The sequence below is a fragment of the Lissotriton vulgaris genome, chromosome 11 (genome assembly GCF_964263255.1).
Source record: "Lissotriton vulgaris chromosome 11, aLisVul1.2, whole genome shotgun sequence".
NCBI lineage: Eukaryota > Metazoa > Chordata > Amphibia > Caudata > Salamandridae > Lissotriton > Lissotriton vulgaris.
Genome location: NC_141699.1, coordinates 159316287 through 159329391, shown reverse-complemented (window position 1 = coordinate 159329391; position 13105 = coordinate 159316287). Strand labels below are relative to the sequence as shown.

Genomic DNA, 13105 nt, shown 5'->3' with positions numbered 1-13105 from the left:
GAAGACCATCACTAGATGGAAAACAAGGTGCAGACAAGCTCCTCTCAGATAGCACTGGGATTTGGCTGTGACCATGACTCTTGTACTGCTAAAAAGGCAAGGACGAGGACTCCTTCCAGGGCTCGACTGAATGTAGGACTGCCAGCAGTTGGCCAGATCAGAATTAATGGCCCAGTTATCTAAATGCACAAGATTCCTGGCCAGTAGCGATTTCTGCTCCATTGCCTTCTTAGAATGAGATGGGACAAAGAAGAAAAGCAACACAACTAGTGCCAAAGCTGGACATTTTAGATCTTCACCATGGTGTCAGCATTGGCCTGCTGAAGAGACCACGTGACTGATTATAGTCTAATAATTGCAGACACTTTAAACCCACCTGCCAATATAAGGGGCCGTAGATCAACCTTTCAAATATGTTGTCATGACTAACAGACTAAACTGGGAGATTCTAAACAAAGACTGGACTGTTCCAGGGTTTAAATTCTTGTGGTACAATGACCAATATTGCAGGCTTAGAAAAAAGCTTTGACCTAATTTGGCAAAACTGGAGGCCCATCGTATCACTAGGGCGCCAACAACATGCAGATGTATCTGCAAGTGAATCGAGAACAATTTCTTAATCTTGTATAAAGGCCAAATTGGTGAATCATAGTGGCTTAAAAGCAGATGAAGTAAAGAACGAAGTCCATTTACTGAGATCAAACCCCAAGATAAATGCCTAGGATTTGTGACCACAACCACAAGAACTGTCTGGGATGCAGACCACTTTAGCCATTCAAACAAGGGAACTTTTGAGTACTTCATTAATGCACATATCAAATTGGTGATCAAATGACAATGCCATAAGTGTTAAAAATCCGAAAACAAATCATTCCATATAGACAAAACTCAAATGCTTCAGGTAGCATTGCTTGTGAATTAGACAATACTATGACATTGCTTTGTAGAATAACTATTACAGTAAATGAAAAACTCTAAAGTGCATCAGCATGTCCAATTCTGAAAGCCAAGAAATCAGACCACATCACAAAGTGCAGAACTCTCATTGGTTATTACTAGCAGAGTGAATCTCCTTTAAAAGCTTGTGCTTCCAATATAAATGTGTAAAAGGCATCTTTGATCGGAGTGCTCTGGCAGAACAGCACTTGACCAGTTTTACCTGAAAAATCAAAGACTCAGTGGCACCAGTTGGGATGTAAAATTCTCACTTGCCGACGAATGTGAATCCCTATTCTTAGGGACCCAGCTGCAACAATATCTGGATCTATGGTGCAGATTTTGGAATTCATGGAAGAACACAGATGAACAAATTACTACTTTTGTAACGATATATCTGTAAGAGACATTAGTTAGTGATAGATTCCTTACCTTAGAATATCCCCAGGCGTCAGACTGGATCCGGAAACTTTTGCGTAGCAGTACCCTTGTGCGTCGGTAGGCGTCGTCTGCGGCTCCGCATCCATCGTCGGAGTCGTGGGCGCCGTGATGACGTCGGAGTACTTAGACGCCGCCTCCGCGTGCTGACGTCAGTTCTTAGACACAGCTTTTCCGCGCCAGAAGCGCAGAGCCATGCCAAAAACCAACACTGGTGCCATGAAACTAGGGCCCTGAAAGGGGGTGACCTTAACCCTAGATATCGGTTTCGCAGAACGGGGAGGATGGGTGGGTCGGTAAGGAATCTATCACTAACTAATGTCTCTTACAGATATATCGTTACACAAGTAGTAACTTGTGCATCTGAAAGAGACGTTAGTGATAGATTCCTTACCTTAGAATAGATACCACAGCAATTCCAACCCCGTGGTGGTGGGTCTGCGAATTAATAATCACACCAGAAAGTCCTGGAGGACGGAACGGCCAAAGTAGCCATCCCTCCGGACTTGACTGTCCAGGCAATAATGTCGCGCAAACGTGTGCAGCGAGGTCCACGTAGCGGCCTGGCAAATGTCCTGCAAGGGCACACCTCGGCCCAAGGCAGTTGTAGTTGCTGTGGCTTGAGTGGAGTGAGCCCTCAGCCCAACAGGGGGTTCCTTCTAAGCCAAGGAGTAACAAACCTGGATACACAAGATGATCCACCGGGAGATGGTCCGCTTGTGCACCGCTTTCCCCTTTCTTAGCGCCCGCGTATCCAACAAAGAGTTGATCATCCACTCGGAACTGTTGTGTGCGATTCAAATAAAATGAGAGCACACGTTTCGGGTCCAGACGGTGGAGCCTCTCTTCCTCTCTCGAGGGTTGCGGAGGCGGAAAGAAGGTGGGCAAGGTGATGGATTGCCCAATGTGGAAGGCCGTGACTACCTTGGGTAGGAAGGAGGGCCTCGTTCGTAACACAACCTTGTCCGGATGGACTGAAAGGAAAGGAGGCTTACAAGATGGAGCCTGGAGTCACTCACTCTCCTGGCAGAGGTGATAGCTACCAGGAAGGCAGTCTTCAAAGAGAGAAGGCGAAGAGGACCTTGCGCCACGTCAGAGTTCAGACGCCATTCGTGATCCATCATGCACCGGCGGCTGAGTTCGTCCGCCCTGGCGTTCAGAGAACCTGCCAGGTGTTGACCCATTAGTCACACCCTGATGTTCCAGCCATTGCCAGAGGCGCAGAGCCTCCTGGCAGAGGGTCCACGACCCCACCCTGCCCTGTTTGTTGCAGTACCACATGGCGGTGGTGTTGTCTGTGAACACCTGCACTACACTCCCTCGGACAGACGGGAGGAATGCCTTCAGTGCTAGACGAATCGCCCGCAGCTCCAAAAGGTTGATATGGAGCCGGGACTCCGCTGGAGACCAGAGGCCTCTGATCTCCACCTCTCCCATGTGGCCTCCCCAGCCCTGGAGGGACGCGTCCGTCACAACTACGTGCTCCGGTTGGGGAAGGGAGAGGGATCTGCCGTTGACCCAATCGCGGTCCATGAGCCACCACTGCAGCTGTCTCGCAGTGCCCTCCGAGATCAGGACATGGTTGGACAGGTTGCCCTGATGCTGGGCCCACTGAAACTTCAGGTCCCACTGCAGAGCCCGCATCCGCCACCGTGCGTGATGCACCAGAAGGATGCAGGAGGCCATCAGCCCCAGAAGCCGCAGCGTCAACCTGACCGAAACCCGGGATAAAGGCCGGAAGATTGGAATCAGAGCCTGTATATCCCGAATTCACTGTTCGGGCGGGTAAACGCAAAACTGCGCCGAGTCGAGAACCGCTCCGATGAAAAGGAGCTTCTGAGAGGGACACAGGTGCGACTTCGGCACATTGATGGAAAATCCCAGCTGGTACAGGAGTTCCGCCGTAGTCCGGAGGTGGCTGACGACTGTCTGGGGCGAGCCCGCCTTCAACAACCAGTCGTCGAGGTAGGGGAAGACTGAGACCCCCAACCTGCGCAGATGAGCTGCGACCACCGCCATCACCTTTTTGAACACCCGTGGGGCGCTGGTAAGGCCGAAGGGTAGCACGGTAAACAAAGTGCCCGTGGCCTACCGTGAACCGCAGGTAACGCCGGTGGGCCGGCAGGACGGGGGATGTGGAACTACGCGTCCTGCAAGTCCAACGCTACCATCCAGTCTCCTGGGTCTAGGGCAGCCAAGACCTGAGCCAGAGCCAGCATTTTGAACTTCTCCTTCCGGAGGAAGCAGTTGACGTTCCTCAGATCCAAGATAGGGCGTAGGCCCCCTTTGCCCTTCTTGGGTACTAGAAAGTAGTGGGAGTAGCAACCACGTCCTACTTCTGGCCCAGGAACGCGCTCGATGGCCCCCTTGGCCAAGAGGGCCAAAACTTCCTGCAGGAGCCGAAAGTGATCCCCCGATACGCGGTGGTGTTGCGGTGGCATGGCTTGAGGAGTCGTCTCGAAGGGGAGGGAGTAGCCCTTCCGGACGATCTGCAGCACCCACCTGTCCGAAGTGACAGTGCGCCAGTGAGAGTGGTGATGGCGAACCCTGCCTCCCACTGGCGTCACATGGGCCGAAAAGCACGGACTAGGAAGGTTTAGAGGCGGATGCTGAAGGGGAAGGTGTGGACTGATCTCGCCTGTTTCCCCAACCGCCCCCACCGCGGTTTCCACGGCTGCAGCCGCGCTGGACGACAGTCTGCGGCAAGTGGCTGGCGGCACATGTGGGGACGCCCCTTCCTTGGCCACGAAAGGAGCAAAAGGCACCCGTTTGCTGGCGCGGGGCTGAGAGGCCCAAGGACTTGGCCGTAGCCCTGGAGTCTTTAAAGCGCTCAAGCGCGTGGTCTGCCTTGTCGCCAAAGAGGCGACGGCCATCGAACGGCATGTCCATCAGAGAAAATTGGCGGATCTCAGCCAGGCGTGGCGTCTCACCGCCACCGTCGTAGCCATCGCTCTGCCTAGCGAGTCGGTGGTATCCAGCCCACACCTGATCGAATACTTGGCTGCATCTCGGCCCTCCGCAAGGGCTTGGCAGAGTTTGGCCCGTACCTCCAACGGGCACTCGGGCAGCACCTCCGCCATAGTCTCCCACAGAGAGTGGGTGTAGCGGCCCAAGAGGCATGCGGTGTTGGAAGACCGCATTCCCAAACTAAGGGAGGAGAATATCTTCTTACCATAACTCTCATACCTCTTGGATTCCCTGTCCGGCGGGGCCATCGGGAATGCGGTCTGGGAATTAGAGGCCTGGATGACCAGACTCTCAGGGTGGGGTGGGAGGACAGGAAACATGGGTTGCCCGGAGCCGGGCAGTGGCGTCTGGTCACGTTCCTATCTACGGGCGAACCCGTAGCGGGCCTGGACCAAGTGCCCAAAAGAACGTCGGTCAAGGCCTCATTAAAGGGCAGCAGAGGCTCAGCCGAGCATGACTGCGGTTTAAGGACCTCTGTGAGGAGGTTACTCCTCACGGCCGCGACGGGGAGCTCAAGGCCCAAAGCCTCGGCAGCCCTCGTCAACACCACACCATAGGTAGCTCCCTCCTCCGAAGCCACGGTAGGAGGAGAGACAAACCCAGTGTCCGGAGAGGTGTCCAGGCCACTGGCCTCCCCAAGGTCTCCTGCCCAGTCCTCATGAGACTGACACTCCTTGGTCAGAGGGTCCTCAGACCCCTCCCAATCCTCATCTTCACCCAATCTTCACCCATCTCCTGAGACTCAGGGTTGTAATTGAATGAGGTCGGTTCATAGAAGTGGAAATGGGCGGGGGGGGGGGGGGGAAGAGTCAGAAGAGCGATGATGTCTTAGTCTTCTTGTGTTTCTTACCAGACGACTTGGACCCGGAGGAGTGGTGGCGACTCCCGGAGCTGTGACGGCTCCGTCCCCGCGACCTGTCCCTCGACCTCCCGTGGGACCGGGATCTCACTCGGCGCGGGGCCGACTGCCGGAGTTCGAGCCGCCTGCGGGACCGCTCCCGCCTGGCTTTCCTCGAGAGGGCCCGACAGTCGGGGCAGGCCTCGTCGTCGTGGTCGACGCTTAGACAGGTCAGGCACAGGCGGTGAGGATCCATGACCGACATGGTGCGGCCGCAATCGTCACAATGCTTGAAACCAGGCATCCCTACGGCACCGATCAGAGTCGCAAGACTTCGAGAAGGATCAAAAATGATCTCAAAAAAGTTAGTCAAAGATTGACTGGGTTACTGCTTTTTCCAGATCTGCGCTGGCTGGCGCGGAAAAAAGAAGAACTGACGTCAGTACGCAGAGGCGGCGTCCAAGTACTCCGACGACGTCAACACGGCGCCCACGACGCCGACGACGGACCCGCAGATGACGCCTACCGACGTGCAAGGGTACTGCTACGCAAAAGTTTCCGGATCCAATCTGACGCCTGGGGATATTCTAAGGTAAGGAATCTATCACTAACGTGTCTCTTTCAGATATTTCATGTGGGCCGTGACATAGGCCTGTCTCACGGATTGCGGTCTTGTTGGACAGGAGGAGCGCCAAAAGCGCTACCCTCCGTGATAAACGTAAAATGCCTTGACCAGGAGCCAAGTACCCTGTACACCGCATGCAGTGTCAGCATAAGGTGCAGTGATCAGTAGGCGTGAACAGAGTAATGCCTACAGGCCCACTCATGCAACGATACGCTACAGTGGGTTGTACTCACCCTTGCCCTATATCAAGTTAGTGTGTAGCACTGTGCAGCATGCCTGTGGTTCCAGGTGTGTGCTGTGCGCCTGTAAGTAGTACAATGCACTGAAGATTCTGGGTTCCATTTTGAGAGGTCAAGGGTTGTCTGAAAGAGCCTGAGAATGTAGAGTATTCCCCTTAGACAGATTTGTGGACTGCTGCATTCTGGAGAGCTGGGTGGGGCACACTGGAAGGAAGAGCCAGACTTTGGCATATTTCAAAGAGTGCTCTTGGATTCTGAGACTGGTCATTGGAAGGGGCCTAGGCACAGCTTGGGTAGGAGGAGATGGGGCTGATAAGAGAATCTGAGTGGGGCTGGGGCCCTAGGATAAACTTTTGATGCCCATCTCTGTGGCTGACTTCCCAGTGTGACCATCTAGTCATTCTCATGGCCTGTGTTGTGAGGTTATCAGATATTGGGTCCTCCTGCTGAGTCACTGACTGCTTTCTGGAGGAAGGGCAGAACAGAGGAGTGGGCATTTCAAAAGGAAGCAGTCACTCCAGCACAAACTTCAGAGACTCAGATTCTAAATACAATTTGGTGCCTGAAAATAGACTGCGAGAGGGAACTCTATGCCCCTAAAATTCTTAAATGTTAAGCAGCCAGACTGGTTGTATGTTGAGATTGGAGAAGGTCCACTTATCGTCCAGCTGGGTGAGGTGACATCACCCAGGGAAATCCATCACCCAGGGAAATCCATCACCCAGGGAAATCCAAGAACACCTGCCCTGGAGCACCAGTGCCCGCTTGCCAAAACCTGTGAGGAAGAGGAGAGCGCTTAGATCGTGAGGTCAAGTGGAGGATCACAGAGAATGGAATCTCTTATCAAGCCGTGAGGAAGTGGCTGCTGCAACAATCAGGCTGATTAAGTGTGCAGGTAAAAGTAGGCAACTCTGAATGCCAGTGGGGTTGCGGTGAAGAGCAAGGATTGTGACCTTGGTTCGCTAGTGCCGAGAAGGAAGGTCAATGTGGTGACCTGTGAGTGTCCGCGGCCCAACTGAGGCATCAGAACCTGTACGATCACTCCTACCTGCAAAAGGGATCAGAGAAACTTACTGCGACACTGGAGAGTGTGCGCGACCAGACGCAGCCCCCTCAAAGCAGGGCGTGCTTCTCACCAGAGGACCTCCGTGACATTAGAGTAATGAAAGCTCCAGATAACTCAGGGAGAGCAACCCCGGCAGGAGCAAGTAAGACTGATCGCATCGTCGAAGGGCCAAGTGAAACTGGAGTCACATATCGCTACAGGCACTGTAACATTTGTGACTTTGGAAGAGTGGGGCTCCAAAGACGGACTACTAGCAGGGCCTAATCTAAATATCTATCATGAATGGGGAATAACCACCACCAATAGACAGAAATGTGACTGAGACCGGTCCACTACGGACCTCAGGGGTTCCGAGTTTATTATGTGTGCTGTATTTCCCATTGTGTTTGTATACAAATCCAACTATTTTCATAAAAGTAGGAATTTAACTGGAGAAACATTTGCTACTATTGAATGAATGTATTTAGAGCAGAAAGCCTGTGTTCACCCCCCTTTACAACTGCACTGCCACCCCCAGAGGAAGCCTTGGGCTGCTTGACCCATGCTACCACTGAGAGTCAAGCACTGGAGGGGTACTTGGCCCAGTTTCTCAGGGCTCATGGTGCGTCCGGCCCAGGACACCAGGAGCAAACGGCCTCACCACCCATGATAGAACCTTATACCTCCTGCTTGCCCCGCAGTCCTCAGAAAGGGGTTCCAACAGTACATAAAAGCAAATGTCAGTGGAAAGAAGAATAAAGATTCTCAATAATTCGCCCACTGATGTGGAATGCCTTACCAATCAAGACCAAAAAAAAAAAAAGAAACCAACCTTACGGAGCTTCAAGAAAGCTGAAAATGAATGTTCTTTGTAGAACTGGCCCTAAATGTTATGACTGGTTCACTCTGCTAAATCTAATGCATGAACAGATATTTTGGTAACAGGCAAGGTGTATCGAGCCAGCTGACTTTATGGCATGTTCCAAACAAACAAATCTAATCTGAATGCACCTGCTGAGAACCTGTCATTTTAGGGTCAGGCCTGAACTCAGTGTGTGAGAAACCAATGCATAATTACCCTCAATCTCTGTTGAGGATGCTGGTGTTGCAATCAACACCTGGGCCATAACCGCATAACTGCTTCCGGTTGACTGCAAGTACTAGTCATCACTATCCGGATCAATTAGCCTTTTTTCAGGGAGGAGACAAAGATAAGTCCACAAAATAATAATGCACCTCTGAAGTGCTAGCATGCAAGACTAGGACCAAAATTTAGACTGGCAGTATGGTCTGGGTTTGCTGTGCCTGCTGAATCAGGTGAGCTGGTGTCATGGGCTGATCTAACCTCAGGCGCTGCAATGAAGCTTGCCCGAGATAGCATGGGGCAGCAGCACAGGTAAACTGCATTTGCACTTGGCTGCACGATTCTCTCCAGTTTCACGTTTGTACTCCAAAATGGCCCTGGAGTAGGAAAAAGGCCTGAATGAAGGAAAATACTTTTGTCATTTCACTAGGGTTTGGAAAGGGCGCTGGTGGCTCCTAATGCTCCAGCGGGCTTGATAAATCCAATCTACAGAAAACAATTTTCAATGTGCAGGGGGCTGAGGTGACCCACTAGAGAAGAAGCAGATGAGAACTGCAATGGCAATGAGAGTTTCCGCTTCCCCATGCCCAGAAGAGGTGCTGCCATCAACTCCAAATGAGGTTTTAGACATCTACAGATACTTTCTTCTGTGATGTTTACAACCATTTCCTGGGTCAGGACAAGCTCTAGCAAGAACATTCCAAAGGTACCAGGATTAGATGGTCCTTTGACCTGGTACTTTTTATGTTACATCACTGGCATAGACCAGTGAGTGTGGCCGAATGACTGGGGAGGCTATCCTAGGCAGAGAAACCTTGCTACCTTAATCAGAAAAGGTCTGTTTGGTGAGCGCTAGATCCTGCATTTACCTCCTTTCTCTCTTACTGGTGACGAAACACAAATTATCCAGGGATCAGTGCACCCTTCCTCTCTGTGCAAGCCAGGAAGCTCCAGAGGGACATCGAGTGATTTTAAAATGGCACAAAAGCACCAGATGACTGTTGCCAAAGCACAAGACAGTGTCTAACCAGGTTAGCTACTGTAAAGCTCGGATGGTAGGAGGAAGGAAGCCTGAAAATGTTGACACATGAATCCATCTGTAGGAAGATATTTGAGTGGATCAAGTAGGAAATTTGATAGAGCATAGGAGAGGCCAGTTCTGATATATTGCAATTTCCCTTTTCCTAACCAAAGACAGAGATAGCCATTGAGTTACTTAAGGTTATATCTTCATCCATACAATTTTCAAACTTTAGATGGGATCATGTGGGGTTCTTCGAGGGATTCCCTCATTTGAAACTGGAATGCTTCAGCTTTTTCAAACCATAATCAAATTAGACTAAGATAGTGGTGTGCCATCTAGGATTCTAAGTTCACAAATGACAAAATGCTTGTAACGTGTATCTGGTACAGTTCTGTACCAATGTAGGTGCAGTTTCTGGCCCAGTCCCGGTGACAGATGCACATAAAAAGGTCATTAACCCTTATCTGGCCTGGAACTTTCCACAAATAAGATACTTGCTTTTTGAGTATTGGTTTTTTTTTTAAGCATTTTAAAGATAGATTACAAATGATCATCATTTAGATGTCACAACCCCAAAACAACGTAATATGCATGTTTAAAAGAAAATTAAAATAAACTTACCAGTTAGAATGGATTGGTCTACTCTCAAAGTTGTAGATTTGATTGAAGTCAGTCGTATATCTGCAGGAACTTTGTCACCCACTACAGCGAGAGAAAGAAAAGAAAGTGTTTTATTTTATTCACTCACCACAACCTTTAAAGAAGAGACTAGTCAAAACGAGCACCAATATAAAGTACATGATTGACACCAAAAAAAACAAATTTATGAAAAGAAACGGGAACATTCTGGGAAAATTGAGAAAGTAACCATTTTAAGATATTTCAAAAATGTATATAATGGTCAATTTAACCGGTCTACCCATGTAAGGAGAACCACTATTTGGAGGCACCTAAAAATATTTAAACAAAATGGTATCTTTAGTGCACGTGTTCAATTCAAATCGAACCTAATTTCAGTAAACCATGGATAAACAAACATCTCTCAAAGCATTTGAGTAAGTGTTTAAAAAAACAATGCACCTTCAGCAGTGCGATTTCAGTAGATTAACATAACCCTGTAAGCAGATCATGAGTTGATCATCATTCCAGTGAAAACCCCTATACAGTTGGAGGATACACTGTGCTGAAGCAGGGTTGGTATGGTTCTCTTGGACTACATCGCCCGCCCCTTTCTCCAAGCATTCAAAACCATACCAAGAGTCTTGCAGAACTTGAAAACAAACAACCAGAACAAAGTGACCTATCTTTCTCTTCAGCACCACAAAGCAAGTACCCGCAAACATCCCACAGAAGTCCCCTCGCACTCCCCATTGGAACCAATGGAATCCTTGAGAGATGGGGGACCAATCCTTCATGAAGATACGCTCACAAAGCATGCCTGTGCCTGCTCCTCTGACTGCCTGTGTGCACACATCAAACTTTCAGTAAAGCTGATGGGTAAGTTTAGACTTCTTGCTACCAGTCTTGGCTTCAGACCTTAGTCTTTATGCTGAAGTGACAGGCAGCATACAGAGCAGCATTCTCTGACTGTTCAGCGGTTTTATAGTTCCTGCGTCTCATTTTTAGGTTGGACTAGACAGCACAGTAGCTACCAGACGTTAGTGATCAACCTAAAAAACAAGCACTGGCGTTGCCAATAGGTCTGGCAGTAGGAAAGTTGGAGCTATTGGTTTTGTAAATGACAAAGCCCTAGGTTTTTAAAATGAAAAAAAAATAAAAGGCATTGTTATTTGCAATTGTAATAGCTCCAACTTTCCTACTGCGAGACCTATTGGCAACGCCAGTGCTGGTTTGTGCAGTAGGCCCTGGTTTCACGGAAACTGCTGCGCTAAGGATAGTTATACCCATGCCTTCAAATCGGTCACCTGGAGCATTCATTTTTTCAAACCGGTAATAAAAAAAGCAATAACGCAGGCGCTAGAACACATCTGCCCCAAGGAAAGTGCTCATTGGCCATGTCCCTGTTACATACAGCACAGGGACGTTGTGCTTTGAAAAATACAGTGGCATAGCAGGGATGTCAAGGGCCCTAATGCAAGCAACTGTCCCTAGTTTATAGGAAAACGCATCAATAGGGGTGTACCGGGCCACGGTGGAACTGTACCTGCTGCAGCACAGATATTTACACCTCTGGAATAATATGAATTTGTTAAAAAGAACAAAACACTGACGTACCGCTTAGATGCAAATACTAACCTCCCTTTGCAGTCAGGCACGCAGCGGTGGAATGAAAATGTCCGAGCTGCTGCATCTCGAGACCATACGGCAGCATCTGACATCACAATGCAAAGCACCCGACGACATAATGTGTTTCAGAACGGTGACCCTGCGTGACCCCGCGCAATAGAATGGTCGGTGTCGGTGACGTCAGTGTGCATTGATGCACGTGATCAAGTTCATTCTTCATTCATCACACGTTCGCAATAGTGATCAGTCACTATTTCTATAACGCACCCACTGAAGGGTTTGCATGTATGACTACGGGTAAAAGAGAACTTTCGTCCCACATCTGCGGTAGAAAAATACGAATCAGTACTATAATGGTAGCACATGTATTCTGTTACATTTCCACATAGTTGGAAGGCTCTCCTTTATACAACAAAGTTCAGTACAGTAGGGCTGCACTGCACTACGATTTCCCACCCGCAATTGGCTGTCTGAGAAGAGGAAAAGGCCATCTACCACACATTTTGCAAAGCATGCAGGAAGGAAGAAAAAAGGAAACAAGAAAAAAGATTAAACTTTGTGAAAGAGAAACAGAAAGGAGAAAGTTACAGAGAAGAGAAATGAGAGAGAAGGAAAACGAGAGAAACAAGGAGTGTGGCAAATGGCCGGAGGGAAGCCGGATGGGGGCGGGAGAGCCTGGTGGGGGGGCGGGAATGTGAGCGAGGAGCTCACGGAATACAAGTGAAAAGAAGAGAAAACAAAGCTGTTTTGGAGAGTGACGGGGGAGGAGTCCTTTGCGGCAGAGGCAAGGAGTGTGGCAAATGGCCGGAGGGAAGCCGGATGGGGGCGGGAGAGCCTGGTGGGGGGTAGGAATGTGAGCGAGGAGCTCACGGTGAGACTGTAGGGGGTGTCGACGGGGGGGAGGAGTCCTTTGCGGCAGAGGCAAGGAGTGTGGCAAATGGCCGGAGGGAAGCCGGATTAGGAGGGTATTTTTATGTGGTGAGGCAGAAAGAAAACTGCTTGGTTTTGAGTAAAACAAATAAATGCAAGTTATGGCACAATATAAGCATTACTAATAGAGTGGTTATTTTATCAATTGCCCAATTGTGGGAGATTCTGCACTGAGACACTTAAAAACTAATATTCATTTATGTGCGATTGTGTTTTGTCGAAGCATTGGGAGCTCTGAGGCTGCTTGAAAATGCTGGAGAGTGCAGTGTGAGTGCTTAGATTGCACTGGTATAGATTACGGGGTAAGTGTCATCAATGTTTGTACAAGGCTTTCATGTATAGTAGGCAATGTGCAGAAATATCAGTTTGAGGTGGTCCTGTTTAGACTGAAGTGCTTGAGTCCACTGGACTATAGCTGAGCCATTTTCTTTGGTACTAGCAGTGTAAGGCTTTTCCCATGTTCTTGGATTTGTAGGACCTAGCTACCAAGATAAAAAGGCAGAATGTGTTTCCTTTGTGCTATTGTTGCATTTACAGACCGCTTCATTACCTTGACCAGTGCAGATTCTGATTTGTGGACGAGTAACATGCTACTTCATGGAAGTGCTCTTGATGGAAGAGTGCACCGGTCATGTGGCCTATATAAGTTGGGTATTGATGTGCGTGAGAAGCAGAGTTGTGTTCTTATTATATTTATGCAGTGCGATCGTGCACTGCGTGTTATTGGGTCCA

The 13105-nt window shown here is 49.3% G+C and overlaps 1 protein-coding gene across 3 annotated transcripts in view; it reads right to left on the bottom strand.

Moving 5' to 3' along the window:
- Nucleotides 1-13105, bottom strand: part of ATP2A2 (ATPase sarcoplasmic/endoplasmic reticulum Ca2+ transporting 2) — a 311453-nt gene that overhangs the window by 196322 nt on the left and 102026 nt on the right. For all 3 annotated transcript variants that reach the window (XM_086943013.1, XM_086943012.1, XM_086943011.1), the window contains one exon: nucleotides 9818-9898. Coding sequence is in view for 2 of the 3 variants with exons in the window: in XM_086943012.1 (XP_086799138.1) it covers nucleotides 9818-9898 (81 nt within the window). In the remaining variant the exon portion in view is untranslated. The remainder of the gene's footprint in view (nucleotides 1-9817; nucleotides 9899-13105) is intronic.